General features: G+C 36.9%; 1 protein-coding gene across 4 annotated transcripts in view; it reads left to right on the top strand.

The window, feature by feature from the left end:
• The window catches only part of LOC149474831 (zwei Ig domain protein zig-8-like), a 325,102-nt gene extending 306,899 nt beyond the window's left edge, over positions 1–18,203 (top strand). For 2 of the 4 annotated variants that reach the window (XM_089714096.1, XM_089714093.1), the window contains 3 exons: positions 7,650–7,792; positions 14,358–14,529; positions 17,092–18,203. In XM_089714096.1, coding sequence (XP_089570222.1) covers positions 7,650–7,792; positions 14,358–14,529; positions 17,092–17,216 — 440 coding nt within the window. In that variant the 3' untranslated portion in view covers positions 17,217–18,203. Of the gene's footprint in view, positions 1–7,649; positions 7,793–14,357; positions 14,804–17,091 lie in introns of those variants that run through there. The other 2 variants (XM_089714095.1, XM_089714097.1) reach the window with 2 other exon arrangements.
• Positions 18,204–18,652: the final 449 nt, after the last annotated feature.

Genomic DNA, 18,652 nt, shown 5'->3' with positions numbered 1-18,652 from the left:
AAGACGAAATCTAAGCCCACGCCTTAAATATCTTAATCAAAAGCTAGGAGAAAAAGGAACCTACGCATATAAATACAAATAACCATACATAATCAGCTTTCTGAATTACCTCATCACAGAGTGCTGATTGCGTTAGCTATAAAGAAGCTCATTATCCCTCCGTTCGACAATGAAGAGCTCGTATTTATGAACTTAATCTGAGTTGAATTAGTTAGCGACGTATTGGGCGCAGAAAGTTCCAGAAGAACTCGGTTTCGCCCACATATTCACAATTGTCCCCGACATCTTCAACTTTCTTTTGTCTGTCTCAAGATTAGCCGCAAACAACGAGCGACGAACAGAGCCGAGTCTTTGTAAGGTATAATTAAAAAATACTACATCTATAAGATTACAGGCCTCGCATTCTCTAACATTACGCCATTGTCTTTATTTCACATCCATGTTTTGAACTTCGTATTTTTGTTTTTGGAATGTTCTACATCAACTATTCAATTGCGATAACGGTTTTAAAAATATAATCATATGCATATATTACTCGGCTAATTTAATAGATATGGGTATTAAAGATTGTAGATATTTATCATTTCCCCAGGATGGAGCAATATCATCGACTGATTAAACTAATTTGGGCGCGAACCTGTTAATGAAAAATATAGATAATGCATGCAAATTACCTACTGCAGGAAAATTTTGAATAGAGTTCAAATTGGGCGCACAATAATTTGTATCCAAATTAGGTGTACGGAACGTGCAAACCTACAGCAAATATAAATTTGTGATAGTAATTGAAAGCAGAGCGCGCTATCGTTTCAGTTAATTCCCTATTTTATGACGTCATAACTCTACCGCCGCCGTTGCAAGACCGAGTGCCATTTAGACCTACTTTGTGAAAGCCAATTGTTTCAAATTAGAATCGCGCTCTTTGATATACTGTTATGTTTATTTCGCACCATTGCGATTCGCGTAGCAATGAAAGTCTTTTGTCTCAATTTCCATTTACAAGCAAAACTCTCCCTCCTATTGTAATTCAATAGGTTGCTTCTATTTCATCGCTATCAGGTACTTTATTAACCACAAACGGTGCATTACAAAAACTCAGCGCAAAATGCTCTACATTAATTGGGCATTACACGACGTAATCCATTGAGCCATTCTTCAGGAGTTAGTTTCAGTAAGTGTCGCGTCTAATACAATAGAATTGCAGCTTGCTTGTGTAATTGGAATCATAGCTCAGTAAGCCGGAGCGTGGCGAGATAATAGCGGAGCTCGTCAAAGCGACCGGCGCGGGCGGGGCGCGGGCGAGCTACGAGGAACAATTGAGCGTGATCCTCCAGCACTTTGTTTGTTGGGTTTGCGACAGGGCCGGGCGGTGCGCGGGGCGCGGGGCGCGGGCGGGCGCTGGTGTCGCCGCGCACTTAGCTGCAGCGCCGGGAAATTGGTTTAATCACTGGCTTCTTTGTCGAGCTTCTTGCTCACTGCTGCGAATTGCATATGCTTGCAATTTAGACGCTTCTGCGTGAGTTTGATTTTCGTTTAGGTATGTCTTTTAAGCTCGAGAACTTAAATTGAGATTCATGCGTTTATATATTTAACACTGCGTCTGTCGAGCGGTTATTTTGACAAATATTTACTTTTTATACAGAACCAGCGCAGTTTAGTGAAATAATAGCAGACTCATATATAATTGATGGACTAAAAAATGCCGACTCAGCATGACTATGAATTAGGAAATTTATACAATCAATAAATATTTACCGTTCGACTCCTTCATGTTGTATCTAGAATTTCAATTTAGTTTGCTTCTCGAATTTAAAAGCATCGTCTACTAGCAAATTTATAAATGTATCAAATGTGAAATGCATCTGCTTCAAACCGCACATGAGACTGCATTTACATTACAAGCGTTACTTTAAAATTACTTAAATCGAATAACATGATTATTTTATTATTTCCAACCACCATGTACATCGTATATAAACGTTTAAAGTGTCCAGAAATTCGCCCGGCCGTAACGCATCGCAGGGCGCCTGGCGCCCCGCCAGCGCCCCGCTAGCGCCCTTCACGACTGTGTTGCTATCGCGAGGGAATAGCTACGAGAGTAAAATAACTATCGTTAGCAAATTGCGCTCAGTATAACAGACACAATAAATATAAATAGAACTAAAGTGCTTTATATTTTTATAAAAATAAATATATACAAAGTCGATAAGTGTTTAGAGTACATACCTGAAACATCTCTGTTTAAGAAGAATAATAAAACGTTACATTAGCAAAAAATTCTAGCTTACTTATTTCGTAAAGAATATTGCGAAAATTCTTACTAGATTTAGAATTATAAATTGATGTGATTCTTTCATAGGTTTCGAAAAAATAAGGTATACTTTTTAGACGCCACAGCTACGAGTTTTTCAAATAATCCGAAGCACATTGAAAGCGGACAATATAGCACATCTGAAGTAGCGTGTGAGGGTGCAGCTCAGCCCGCGCGGCGCTCAGGCTATGTGGCAGGTAACTCCACATGTCGCCGTGAGAGATTACACATCTAATGCACGCTTCCCGCGAGCTTGCCAAATACTTCGCTTTACCCCGCTAAGCGTCGACTTGACACGAAGAACAATATTTCTTAACTTACGAAATACCGTACACGAAAACTATGTTAACAACTTTCGCTCTACCGTGCTGTTTTTAAATTTATTTTCAAAAGTTTCTCAGGTTTTGAGTATTTTTGAAGTATTAAGCTTTAAAAATGAGACAATTTATTTTAAAATGAAATTTTTAACTTAACTAAATTAATATTAACAATTTCGTGTGTGTTGGACAACGTATTAATAGGCCCTACCGGCTTTCCCTTCGGCTTTCCCAACAAAGGAGACCTGTCTAATGTTTGATAAAGTTACAAAATAACAACATTACCTATCTATTTTAGAACTTTATCTTAAGGTAAACATTATACAGGGTGTCCCACTATCGGTAGATATACTAAGCGCGAAGGGATTTGTAGTTTTACATACATCAAAATTACGTCAAAAATTTTTTGCAAAATTTTTCCTTAAAATCCATGCTTTCTTCTCTAACTTTGCGCAGTCGGCATATACCGCTTCGCTAATGTGAGTATTTTATCTTTGAAAACATAATTTTAAAAGAAAGCTCACGTGTGGATGTCATAGTTAGGCAAGTTGTTTGTTATGGGTGTACACCATATTATAGAGTTTTAAGAATTCATCTATTTGAAAAAAAATGCGCCTGGAATTTTTTAAGGATTTTCTACGTTCTCAGCGTATGCAAAACTATAACCACCTTTGAGCTTAGTATACCAACAGTGGGACATCCTGTATAATATTTATTATTAATAAGCAGCTTCGATAAGAATTGAAGGCAAACTTTACAAGACAAACTTTGCCGAATAACTTGTCTGAAACCCCATTTACATCAAATGAAAGAATAGCAAATCTAATGATATGTCTGTATCTCGCAGCACTTTTAAAGTGCTATAATAGCAGAACAGACAATGCTAATAACAGTATATCAGAAGCCATTTTGTTCCAGCAACTCGTATAACTTTGCTCATTAGCGTGTTGCAAATCGCTCGACAGTCGCTAACTACGTATTCTTACCGAGCGTCAGACGTCGCGACTCGACTCGCGTCCTAAACTATTTATTATAGCACTAACTACACGCCACTTAAAACTGCATAAAACTGACGCTTTAAAGAACATTTCGCAAGAATCTTTCCAGTTTCAAACTTGTAAATTGTTCAGATTAACAAAAATCTCGATACGGTGGACGTAAAATGCTTATGTACGATACTAACTGAATATCATATCTTTATTTCACGAGCAATAATATCCAAAACTGCGGTTTCTCTTCGAGCTAGTTTCTTTCGAGAGGGGCCTCTTTACTCGTAAAGAACGCTACGTTCAGTAGACGCTCCAGGCGTCTCGAATGTGGAGCGCCTGTGTTTAACGAGCCAGAAGTGGTCGCGAAAAAGCGCGATAGTCTACGGGAACTAGTGAAGTTGTCGGAGAGCGGCGCGGAGAGGACTCGAGACGATAAATCACGCGGAGCATCACCGAGCGAGTTTCGTTACAAAAAACGCATCCGAGCATCCATCATTTTAAAGTCACGGAACGGAAATCGCTCCTCGGGTTATTGAATTTCCAATTTTTCGTCGCTATTTTATTTTATACGGCGCCGCAGCGTCTGCCCCGCTCCTAGCGCTAATATCCGCCGCTCAGATGTCAGATACCTGATTTAGTGTTCTCGCCGTCGAAAACAACGTCTCTTTCCACTTCTTTTAATCGTTTCATGTTACAATCCGGTGTAATTAATGGTTTATACGGCGGCTTTGATAGCGTTATTATTGCTTTCAACTTTTACTTGCCTTCAGGATATTTAAACACGCATATAAATCCTGCAAATACTATAAATGCGAAATTTGTTGGGAAGTCAAGTTTTTATTATATTGCTGATATGCAAAAGGTAAAATTGGTAAATGAATAAATGGTGATATAATAATATAGGCTATAGGTAATTGTGAAGACATTGCTTTGTTTTACGCGGCCGGGTCCCACATAGAGAATCGGTGGGATGAAGACACACTGTCCACACCCAATTTCATGGAAACCAAAAAATATATTTGAAATGCAAAGGTTATTAGATACCTAACTTACAATATATTTAATAAAGAAATTTATATCATTATTAGTTACTCTTGCAATAATTATAGAGACAGTCTGAAAGTAATCAATCATTTTGACCATACATAGCAAACATAAAATAATATAGGTATTGTAAATTTAGTTGGTGTTGTTACACAACATGCAGGTTAATGGTAAGAGAATATTTAGGTATAATATAAAAGAAATAAAACACCATTCATTCGGTATTTTATTTTAGCAAATTCGATCACTTATATCATGTGTTGTTTTTATTGTTAAATCTTTTAAAACTGATTATAATATCACGGTATCAACGATAAAGTATCTATTATATCATAATGAATCTACATTTATTTTAACTTTCAAAATGGAAAACCAAAAATGGCTGCTATCATAATATCTACACTATCATTGTAGAGATACAATGACCTTTGTCGACGAATATAATTAATGTAAATAATACGTGAAATTGTCACATTTATAAAATACAGCAAAAAAGAAATATGTATAAACATAATTTTTATATGTTTATAGAAGTCGTAAGTTACATAACTCAAGAACGGCTGAACGGACTTTAATGATAATTATTAAAACTTTTACTAAAATACTAAAAAATATCGGGTCCGTAGGTTACGCCCCCAGTGTGTTTTGCCCCCGTGGTGGAAGCCCCCGATTTCGTTTTACAAAGCCAAGGATATTTCCACTTAACCAGAGTGGTGGATATGGCCTAAACCCAGGAATGCCCGTGTCCCTGCAATGAAATAGAGAACACCGAACTAATATTTATACATACTATCCAACTATTATCTCGTACAAGTCACTAACTATAAATTATAAAATCCTACAAAATAAACAGATGCACACCAACATAGTGTAGAGCAGCCAATTGGTGATTGCAAATGATTTTATTTTATCTATATTACTTTAGCCTCGTTCGAAGTTCGCGGAAAATATTGGTTTTTAAATGTTTTATAAATAATGAATTTATGATGATAGCGCGTTATTCAAATCACTGAACGACAAAAAAACTACTAATCAAATACCACGTCATACGCATAATAAGTATGTACATAACATTATCGCTTATAACCAATAGATAAACAATAAGGAATGTTCTCGATGCAAATCTTACGAAAAAAACAATCGAATTGCGTATTCAAGATAAAACATATTATGTTTATTTTCAATGCTATAGCTTCTACGGAAAATTTATTTTATACTTATTTACCATTTTTTAAGTGGTTACTCAATTTTATATTCAAGTTTGTGATCTATGAATATTCGGAGAGAAGCGATTGGACCTTTAAATAAAAGAAATAAATTTTATAAGTTCATTTTGGGAATGGATTTGCTATTCATAGAACTTGTTTGAAACTTTTAAAGTCTTGTATTACACGTTATTTTGCATAATCTGTACAAAATATTATCAAGGTGAAGAGTTTGAGTGTCTCTTTATTTTTACCCGATAATCTCAGGAACTGGTTCGAACATTGAGTATACGACCACAGTATTACAATAAATAATATTGTAATACTGTGGTACGACTCACTAGCCGCCCCGCGCCGCCGCGCTTGTCGCACAGATTTTGTTCGTGGTGCCCTCTCTAGTAATGATACCTCAATTGGTTCGAATTGATATTTTTTCTGTTGGCTATTACTTTTGTCGAGGAAGATAAAAACCAAAAAAAATCTGTTGAGAGCAGAAAATACATTGGAGAATCAGGAAACACGTTAGCTGCATAAATGTTATGTAAATTACAGAGTCATTATAAGATAAACGTGTAAATATTTTACTACAATCATTAAATAATAGCATTCTTAAGATAAATTAACTACATGTGGCATTTTAAAAGTATCATAATAAGTTAATGATTCTTCTCTTCCAGGATATAAGATTATATGACAGCTATTCGAATATCCCCCAAATCTTATAATATAAAAATGAATCGCAAAATGTGTTGGTAAGCGCATAACTCGAGAACGGCTGAACCGATTTCGATAATTCTTTTTTTATTATATTCCTTGAAGTACGAGGATGGTTCTTACGTAGAGAAAACGTAAATATGTACCACGGGCGAAGCCGGGGCGGACCGCTAGTCTTATATATAATAAAACCGGCCAAGTGCGAGTCGGGCTCGCGCACAAAGGGTTCCGTAGCAGCAAATATAATAAATTACAGTTAAATCAACCTATCTCAAAAACTATAAGAGATACTTTGATCAAACCAAAAATCGTTGAAAGAGTTAATTAGCATGCATCACCTCTATTTTTTTTAGAATTTTATACCCCGTAGTTATAAAAATAGAGGGGGGGGGACATACTTTTTACGACTTTGAGAGCTGATATCTCAAAAACCGTTCACTTTAAGAAAAATGTTTTTTAGAAAACTTTATATCATTTTAAAAGACCTTTCCATTGATACCCCACACGGGTATGTACATCGAAAAAAAAAATTTCATCCCTCAGTTACATGTATGGGGGGCCCCACCCCCAATTCTTTTTTTTACTATTTAGTGTCATATTTTTGTAGCGGTTCATACAACACATATTCCCATCAAATTTCATCACTGTAGTACTTATAGTTTCCGAGTAAATCGGCTGTGACAGACGGACAGACGGACAGACGGACAGACGGACATGACGAAACTATAAGGGTTCCGTTTTTGCCATTTTGGCTACGGAACCCTAAAAATGAATCGCAAAATGTGTTGGTAAGCGCATAACTCGAGAACGGCTGAACCGATTTCGATAATTCTTTTATTATTATATTCCTTGAAGTACGAGGATGGTTCTTATGTAGAAAAAACGTAAACATGAACCACGGGCGAAGCCGGGGCGGACGGCTAGTATTCAATAAATCAAATTATTATTTTCGTTTGTAAAATAATACTTTTGAATGAATGAATCAATATAATTAATATCTACTAATATAATTCATACAATTTCTTGAACACCTACTAAATAATAATAAAACCTTTTTGTATGATTCCAGTGCCATCAGCTCGGATCCTGGGCGGGCCGGACTTGCACGTGGACATGGGCTCGACCATCAACCTCACCTGCCTCATCCAGTTCAGCCCGGAGCCGCCCGCCTACATATTCTGGTACCACGAGGACGAGGTGAGCGGACGAAAAGTAATTATTCACTTCTGCTATTTTATTACATTAGTTTTATTTAGATTTACTTACACTGACAATTTGTTTCTCAATTATGTGAAGTCAAAACTGTTTTATAATATAAAGGATCAATATTTCATCAAAATCTCTCATATCACGGTAAATATGAAATAGGTAATACAACTGGTAGAGTGTTTTTGTAAATATGTACGTACTTGCGAGGAAAAACTCTGTGCTAATATCGAGGATCAGCCTACCATCATAATCAATAAATCTATTGTAGGGGCTTGTTATGTGCGGGTGTAATAAAAGATGAATAACTACGCAAAGGTTATATTTCGTTAACTACATATATTTATTCGGTATGTAATTAATATTCGACCTAATGCGACCAACCCGCGTCCCGACAAGCCCTTAACTGTTCATGCATAACGCACAAACTGTTTATATACGAGTTACCGTGTGAACCTATGGTGGGAACTTTCTTAGTAGGTACTACACTTGAAATATTTCGGTAACTCGTAAATTGGCTTGTCGTCGCTACACTATCAACATTTGGCAATTGAGTTTAAAATTTTAAAACAAACAATTTTCAACTCTATATTTCGATAATATTCACAAAGCTTCAAACGGCTTAATTCACTAACAATCACTATGAATTACGAGTAAATGCTGCTTGTATGGAGATTAAACATACTCGTTACAATTGCACGCCTCATAAGCGAAGCGTTGAGGTGGGTACTACTGTCACTTCGCGAAAAACATCTGATTTTTCAAACTTAAAATGTCTTTATGTATCATACATTGCACTTGTAAGATAATACATACACACACATATTAAGAAAAAACACTATTTTTAACGTTCATGATATTTTTGATGTCATTTTTGTTATTTAAACTAGTTAAAAAACAGTTTAAAAAAGTTCTGTCTTGGACGTCCGTGTGTCTGTATGTGCGGATCCTTTTTAGGGTTCCGTAGCCAAAATGGCAAAAACGGAACCCTTATAGTTTCGTCATGTCCGTCTGTCCGTCTGTCCGTCTGTCACAGCCGATTTACTCGGAAACTATAAGTACTACAGTGATGAAATTTGATGGGAATATGTGTTGTATGAACCGCTACAAAAATATGACACTAAATAGTAAAAAAAAGAATTGGGGGTGGGGCCCCCCATACATGTAACTGAGGGATGAAATTTTTTTTTTCGATGTACATACCCGTGTGGGGTATCAATGGAAAGGTCTTTTAAAATGATATAAAGTTTTCTAAAAAACATTTTTCTTAAAGTGAACGGTTTTTGAGATATCAGCTCTCAAAGTCGTAAAAAGTATGTCCCCCCCCCTCTATTTTTATAACTACGGGGTATAAAATTCTAAAAAAAATAGAGGTGATGCATGCTAATTAACTCTTTCAACGATTTTTGGTTTGATCAAAGTATCTCTTATAGTTTTTGAGATAGGTTGATTTAACTGTAATTTATTATATTTGCTGCTACGGAACCCTTTGTGCGCGAGCCCGACTCGCACTTGGCCGGTTTTTCTTGTTAACACGATAGCGACCGAAATACTTTACTAATCGAGTCTTTTTTTTTCTCTTACGCTTGAGTATGCTCAGGAATAGAACCCTTTCATTTTTCAGGGTCTGATTCGATGTGGTTTAATTGTTATTAAATAAACAAAAATAATAATTAATAAATATTTATTAAAAAAAATTATGAGGCGTGCACTTTTGGATTTTCCAAATTATTTATATTTTATAGCAAGGAACTTGATATGCAGTAATCCACAATTACACAAGCTATAACCACGTCATTATTTATTGTTGGTGTGCCAAATAAATATACAGGGTTACAGGTTAAGTCGACCTATTCCTGTTAAGAGCGTGTAGTAGGGGTCAAAACAAACTGATTTGATCTTATAATACCATATCCAAAAGTTAGCCGTTGAAGAGTTATTGCAATTTTAATTTTTTTCTTGAAAATGCCACTTTATCTTCGCATTTAGCGTTTAATTTTTTATTTTACTTATTTGGTCTCGGTTTTTTTGAGTTTTTATGTAAAGGTTGAGTTAAACAATAATTCTCAGCAATAAAAATCCATATCGCTGCAAACAATTCAAAGAAATGGCTTTTAAACTAAAAATAATAACATTAAAGTAATTAAGTTAACTCGTTTTAAACAAAGATATTGAAAAAAATCTCTATGAAAATGTGTCTGCAGATGTTTTTAAAAACATGTGCATGTTCTTAGCTATGTAAAAAGGTATGATAACCTCAGGTAGCATTCGTAGATTCCAAGAAATCGGGGATAAACATGGGACAGTGTTAGTAAAGTACAACATCAGAATAAATTTTGTCATAATTTATTTTTCTTAAAAACTTTACAGTTCCTGCTCAACATGTCTTCCTCTATTGCGAACACATATTCGAAACCTTTTCCGCAGAGAACTCTTGACTACCCCAGTTGTTAATTGGTTCCTCATCTTATTGGCTGCATCGATAATTTTTTGTCGTAATATATCAACAGATGGAATCGGGTTCGGCTCATTGTACACCAGACTCTTCATATGCCCCCATACGTAAAAGTCCATGGGGGTTAGGTCTGGACTTCTAGCCGGCCATGGTATGGGCCCACCTCTTCCGATCCATCTATTTGGATAGTTGATGTCTAACCATTCTCTAACACTTCTTCTGTAATGTGCAGGGCAGCCATCATGTTGGAACCACATGTCTCTTAACAAAGTCAGGGGTATGTCTTCAAGTAGGTCGCTTAAATGTTGGCGCAGAAAGGTCTCATAATTTTCACCATTTAGGTTGTCCGGAAGGAAGTATGGTCCAATTAATTTATTTGAAATTATCCCCATCCACACATTAAGACTGAATCGTCTTTGTGATTTTTTTTGGAATCTTCTTGTTAGGATTGCCACGTGCTTTCGGAGCCCAATAGTGAGCGTTATGGTAGTTTGTGATACCGTCTTGATCAAATTTGGACTCATCTGTCCATAAAATTTTTTTGAAAAACGAGGGGTTTTCCAGATCCGCATTCAACATGAATCTACAAAAATCTAGTCTTCTTAAAGGATCTCCTTCTTCCATCACGTGCACGGGCGTGTAGTGATATGGGTAATATCCTGAAGTGTTCATTGTGAACCATACTTTCCACTGAGACAGACCAAGTTCTCGGGCAACAATGTTTGTTGATGTCGTGGGATCCATTCGAAAAAATCGCTTAATTTCATTTTCCTCTTCGTCTTCCTCATCCCGGACAGATGGCCGACCGACGTCTGTTCGTCGTCTTAGAATCGAACCAGTTTCTCTAAGGCGACGATAGGTCCCTTCGAAGACACTAACATCTGGTGCACGACGGTCAGGATAGCGGGTCATGTATTCCGCACGAGCATGTGCAGATACACCTTGACAAAACCCGTAACACATCAAAATGTCAGCATATTCTTCGTTAGTATACGAACTCATCTTGAAAATTCAAATCGCAAGCAAAAATCAAAGTCCAGTTTCGAGCCACGGTCACAGAATCGGAAGAAAATCAGTCCAAAAAGAAAGCCAAGTCGCGTTGTCAATACACAGAGGAGCACAGAAATCGCATCTACTACGGACGAATCACATAAGCAGACTAAAAAATACAAAGCGGCATCCTTCGCCCCATACAGCTTCGTCCATCACCTTGCTCGCTCTCTCCAGTAGGTGGAAGCGAGATAGTTGCAGCGTGTGAGTGAGACATCATAATCACGCGGCACAACCCTTTATTGTTCGCATAGGCAGATAATAACTAGACCGATCGCGATGTTAATGAGCTATTCTAAGAATTATTTCCCCATACCAAGTTTATCCCCGATTTCTTGGAATCTACGAATGCTACTTGAGGTTATCATACCTTTTTACATAGCTAAGAACATGCACATGTTTTTAAAAACATCTGCAGACACATTTTCATAGAGATTTTTTTCAATATCTTTGTTTAAAACGAGTTAACTTAATTACTTTAATGTTATTATTTTTAGTTTAAAAGCCATTTCTTTGAATTGTTTGCAGCGATATGGATTTTTATTGCTGAGAATTATTGTTTAACTCAACCTTTACATAAAAACTCAAAAAAACCCAGACCAAATAAGTAAAATAAAAAATTAAACGCTAAATGCGAAGATAAAGTGGTATTTTCAAGAAAAAAATTAAAATTGCAATAACTCTTCAACGGCTAACTTTTGGATATGGTATTATAAGATCAAATCAGTTTGTTTTGACCCCTACTACACGCTCTTAACAGGAATAGGTCGACTTAACCTGTAACCCTGTATAAAAAATAAATAAATTATAAAATGAACTTGGTGTCATTTTTAATCCATCAGTCCTCGGAATCACAGACACAATAGATAATCTATTGTGTCGTGGCCCGATCGGGGCTTACGGTGGTCAATGGGTTAATTTACTATATTAGTAATTAATTAGGAATATCAGAATATAACCTTTTTGTTTTCTTTACAAACTCTACCTATTTATATCTCTACTTAGTTTCGAGGGCTTTATTGTTGTTTACTTGTTTTTATTTTATGTTTATTTTCCTTTCCTAAAATAAATTACCTCCGTAATGCCAAAAGGCAAAAATACATCTCCGGAAAATTTCTCAACGCTGTTCCATACTCCTCGATAAAAGGTCATAAATCAGCAATGCGCTAAAAGCAGTCAAAACGGCATTTCCAATGACGAGTACTAACTACTAATAGAGTATTGTAGCATTGACTACAAGCTATAATACTATCTATATAGCTCCTAAACACTGCGGTTAATCTGATGACTGAATCTCAGTGCATATTCATATAGCGATAGGCAGCTGTCGGTTAGTTTAATCAAATTATACTAAGCGATATGCTGCGTGATAGAATACGTTGATATAATGGTGGATCAAATCTGTTTCAATCTATTCATTTGAGGTTGACCTCATTGCTTTCATATAAATCTAATGAATACAATATTTTCGACTGATAGATGTTTTTTGAAGTTTAGAAGTGGAAATACGAAACTTTTAACATTTTATTCACTACAAAAATGAGTTTCGAAAGATTTAGAATTATATTCGATTTGGGTTTGTATAGATTTTAATAACTTGGATTTTATTTTTAATTAACTAATTCTGTTATGTTCTACTTATTAGTCAAGATATGGGATTAACATGAATTCACTTACATGTAATAATTTATTCATTTATGTATGTATCGCAATGAATGGGTTAGGAGGTAACAATGACGTAAAAAAGAATTAAAATAACAAGAACATAATTGATTCCTCAGAATGAATTATACAGTAGTTGATTGTATCTAGTGACACAGATGACACCACTACAACCGCTTGAGAGCTGCGTGTCTGCGCGCGACCTCGCGACAAAGTCACCTCTCATTCTAATTCTTGTTAGGTTCAATGTAATTATGAGTGAATACAAATTAATAAAGGATTATTAAAACAATCTCAATAGAATTTTATATTATCTATTAAATTTTAAGAATTACAACACTTTAATTTTCCAGTAGAGTAGAAAGTAAAGTGAGTATTACCATGTCCTTTAGAGAGGTATCTTCGTGATTTTTTTATGGAGTCAATTTTAATATTTTATGTTTTCGATCAAACACGATCCTCGAAAATATCATCTAGTTTGATATATATTTTATTTTTTCAGATTTGATCTTGAATATTACACATATTATCTAATAGAAGATTGGTAATTTTGCTTTATACTCCCTCTTAGGTGAAACTCTTAAGCTGCATCTTATAATAAATACAATAATTAATACTCTCTATAAACGTTTAATTTAAACTTCTTAATTTCGATTACAACATCGTAATTTATGCCTTACCCCAATAGTTCACAGTCGCAAATCTTCCCGGTATCGATTCGTCGGGCGCCGCAAAGCTGGGCTCGAATCCTTAAACTATTGCAATATCCGCGTACACCATTACCGGCATCCGTTTCTGACTCGCTTGTCTGTTCGATAGAATTTAGCAACTCGTTATATCCACCGCCCGCACTCGCCCTGGGGAAATTACCCGCTTTGTAATTAAAATCGTGTCCGCGATGTTTACAACCCTAATTAGAATTAGAATTAATCTCGCTTCGGAGAGTTTTGGAAGCGCGTACAAGTTTCCTTATATTAAACTAGTTTCGGCTGAGCACGCGTTTCACTCGGGTTCGGTCCTCGATATTATCACTTTGTTTGTTACAAACTTTTTACTACGAGTGGAGAAATGACGGCTCATGCTCATCGAAGCAGGAAAATGTAATGCTAAATAAAATGTTTCTTAGCTGAGCGAGAAGTAATTCAAGACACGACTTTATTAAGAACAAAATAAACAAGTTGATGTGTCACTTCATGATAAAGAATGTCTACTCTCAACAAACTCTCAACTTCTTATTTTTATTAAGTGGAAAAGTATTTTCCACGTTACAAACCGTGTCGTAGTTATGCGAAGCGGAACTTTAAAGCTTCAGATTCCATTATTGTTTTGAATATTTACCTAATAAGCGGATAGTTGTGTGTGTGTGTGACGAGGTGTATCAATGTGTGCGTGTTGGTGTTGAAGCAGGTGATCTCGTACGACTCGTCGCGCGGCGGCGTGTCCGTGGTGACGGAGAAGGGCGCCGCCACCACGTCGTACCTGCTGGTGCAGGACGCCGCGCCCTCCGACTCGGGCCGCTACTCCTGCGCGCCCTCCAACGCCGAGCTGGCCTCTGTGCGCGTGCACGTGCTCAACGGTAAGCGGCTGTGTGCTCGACGCATTCTACACGAATAATACAAAGTATTGCTAGAGTCACATTGCAAGATGTGCCTGTATCACCTAAACTATAAATACACAACACGAGTATACATTCATTCAGAATCACATTTAAATAATTTTGTATACTGCAAATGATTGTTATTGTCTTAAAATATACCCAGACTAGCGAACTAAGCGACTGAGCAACAGAAATCAGAACGTTTTGTTATTATAATCGCTGAACGTGTATAATCCCATTGAACAAAGAGGTCCGTGGCTTTGTAAGTAAATATTCCATCTAGAATTGATTGTCAATACCCTTTAATATTCCCGGTTCCTCAGCCGACCTTCCGTCGACTCGCCGAGATCTGCGGTAAGCATATAAGCCGACGCGACGGGCTACAACTTCGCTCTCTATTATTTGTAAAAGCCAATATACTCCAGTTTGGCCCAATACCACAGAATAATAACTAGTAGCTAGCTACCAATACGTAGGTACATAAGGTTTGGGAGAATCATATTGTATAATCATATAATATCTAAACGTTCATTAGGCACATGATATACAACTCAATTATTTAATCTGGCTAATACAATCACGAATGTCACGATTACGAGCCGTTATTATATTATGATACTGCAAGATTAAAGAAAAACAATGATCTATCAAAAATTAACAACACAAATAGAATAGAATATAACCTTGTTAAATCTTATGAAAACAATTTTAAACAGTAGTAGTAGTAGTAGTAGTAGTATAATGCAATATCTTTTATTATTATAACATCGCATATTAAAATAAAACAAGATAATTTGGAAAATCCAAAAGTGCACGCCTCATAATTTTTTTTTAATAAATATTTATTAATTATTATTTTTGTTTATTTAATAACAATTAAACCACATCGAATCAGACCCTGAAAAATGAAAGGGTTCTATTCCTGAGCATACTCAAGCGTAAGAGAAAAAAAAAGACTCGATTAGTAAAGTATTTCGGTCGCTATCGTGTTAACAAGAAAAAGGATCCGCACATACAGACACACGGACGTCCAAGACAGAACTTTTTTAAACTGTTTTTTAACTAGTTTAAATAACAAAAATGACATCAAAAATATCATGAACGTTAAAAATAGTGTTTTTTCTTAATATGTGTGTGTATGTATTATCTTACAAGTGCAATGTATGATACATAAAGACATTTTAAGTTTGAAAAATCAGATGTTTTGCGCGAAGTGACAGTAGTACCCACCTCAACGCTTCGCTTATGAGGCGTGCAATATTATGTATCTACAATGTAAAATTATTGTTTTTATGACGAAGTTTACAAAGCAATTTATGTGTAATTAACTTTGTAATGACAATGTAGATAAATTGATATTTCTTCCTTCGTAGGTAGTCTGACTCTATCTACTATGCATCGAGTACTATTTCACGAGCTTGTCCAATATTTCTCCACGGTGCCATACATTCCGAACTGCAACGAAAAATATTCGATGTTTTGCAACTAAAATGGCCGAATAAAAATTGAGCATCGAAACTTGGAATGGCGTATTGAATTCATTCCGAGTAAAAGTAGAGCAATGTCCCGCGCCAATAACCTTTTTTCAGCTGAAATATAGTATCGTTTAGTGAAGCACTTGGGAGCCGTAATGGCCGTGTGTTGAGGTCAACCAAGCATACAGGGACCGTTTGTTACGTGCGCCGCTGCATCGTGGCCGGCGCGGCGCGGCCCGGGGCGCCAGGCCGCGGGCGCCAGGTCGGGGGCGCGATCCTATCTAAAACATACAATGATTTAACAACATACAATAACTGTATGAGACTGATTCAAACCACAGTGTTTAACTGAAATAAAAAAAATGTAGTTTAGCAAATATTTCAGTGCCGGATTATATAACGTCCTTAGCATTGATAGTGTAAGTCGGTCCTCTCGCCCCGCGCCGCACTACCCCGCGCCCCGTCGCGCTTCAATCTCAATTCTCAATCGCTTCGCAGAAAAGCAACTGGCCGCTAATAATTATTACCCTATAATTTCCTTGAAGAAGTTCGGCAGCTCGTGCTCGTGCAGCTACCATTAATTTTATTTAATTCTAACCACGCTCATCGCAGATATCCCTTTTAATAATTCTACAAGAAGTTTTGCAATATTGACATCCCTGCTAGACATTACATATTATTTTATATAATTTACATCTAATAAGCTATAATAATTTTATCAATGATATCAAAAATAAAAATCAAGACTTTGAAAATTTATTTGTAGCATTATAACACAATGTATAAAGCAAAAAGAATTTTCATTGACTATTAATAATTCTCAAATCTATAACTTGTATTCCCCTTCCTTACTTCCTATTTTATTTAGCACATACATATTTAAAAACATACATAATTAAAAAAACTCAATCATAAAAATATTGCGTATCATTGTTTTTTTTTTTTTATTACATTAAATCCCAATCATAAACAAAACTATTACATATTAGATGTAAACATGATTCTGGAATTTGCAAATGATGCTCGATCACAGTGAGTCGACAGTTGAGAGTGGTGTGTGTTGCAGGCGAGCGGCCGGCCGCCATGCAGACGGGCTCGGCGGGGCTGTCTAACAGCTCGTGCGCCATCGCGCTGCTGCTGGCCGCCATCGTGCTGCACGCGCGGCTGCTGCGCGCGCAGCTCGCCAGCTGATCGGCCGCGCGCCCGCCTCGCCCGCCCCGCCCGCCTCCCGGCCAATGATCCCCCGCTGCGAACCCAGCGGCTCCGAGAGAAAACCTAGTTTTCCGACTATTAACATATTAATATATAGATAAATTGTAAGATTTATATGAGCGAAATGTATCGTCAGGTCGACGTGATGTCGCGGACGTTCCCTTCGACGCCGAACGAGTCGAGAGCCGGACGTTTTCCATCGCGCTACGCTCGAAGCGAGCCCGTCAGGCGTCTCGTTGCGACAGAAACGACCGCGACGCACGGTTCAATGGAGCGAAACCGAAACCTCGCGCGCCGCAACACACGTGTACAGAATGTGTTACGATTACGATTAAATAACGGCGTGTATAATTCGCGCCGAATAATAATTGTGCTAATTACGGGCGCTAGATGTAAGCTCAGACACGTACAGAAGGGGGCGTCTCTCGAGTTAGACTTTTGTAAATTTTCGCTCCCGTTAGGAATTGTAAATAAAATACTATAAGAACGTCGAGTTGTTTACGTAGCGAGTCGAGGCCGCGGGTCTCGGCGGAAGCGCTGCGAATTGCACGCTTTGCACGGTATAAAATTTCGGAGCAAAACGTAGCATACCCACCACTCACTATGTTATTATGAGAGGACATAAAGTCGATTGCAGCCGTGACGGAGTGAACTCGGGACTCGGGAGGTATGCACGGCTCGTTTTCACGTTTTATTCCCTCGAGACTTGTACTAAAGAGCACGTGACTCGAGCTGCAATTCTTCCTTCACACAAAATTAAACCGACTCGTAATACGTAGTGTCATCCCGGAATCCACGACTTCATAAAGTGTACTCTATTATTATAAATGTTAAATTGTTTTGTCTGTTTAAAATTTTAAAACCTAAGGTTTTTAAAGGACGTCGGACGAAGTCGGACGTATTATATATCTAGGTGAAGTTATATTAAATTGAAATAATTATTACGGAAGAGAATTCGATTAGAGCTCAAGGGCCCGTAGACAAAGTAACAATTAAAAAACGATAACGAAGTTAGAAAAGGAAAAATGTATGGGATTGACATTAGATAGACCACGTGATCTAACGCGGCGTATGTCAATCCCATACATTTTTGCCTTTTCTAACTTCGTCATCGTTTTTTAATTGTTACTTTGTCTAAGGCCCAAGGTTTAATATCTTTTGTCGTGTTAAGCTCGGCTTTAAGTGTGAATTAATTGAGGAACAATACAACGCGCCGTAGCTCGGTACAAACTTACTGATTACTCCGTTCTGAATACCCATCGATGTTGTTTGTGAAAAACAAGATAAATTTATTTATTCGTAAAGAAATTGATATAACTTTGATTAATTATTGGACAATATTCCGCCAATAATTTCAGGGAGCAATGAGTAAGAGAGTGAGTTTGCATATCGGCGCAATTACGACGACTTGTGAT

Source organism: Colias philodice, unplaced genomic scaffold (assembly GCF_061535455.1).
Source record: "Colias philodice isolate Cphi_HAF_F1 unplaced genomic scaffold, ilColPhil1 Martin Lab GWU primary ptg000018l_1:1-1108441, whole genome shotgun sequence".
NCBI lineage: Eukaryota > Metazoa > Arthropoda > Insecta > Lepidoptera > Pieridae > Colias > Colias philodice.
Note: the sequence above shows the minus strand (reverse complement) of the source record. Positions and strands in the feature narration are given on the sequence as shown.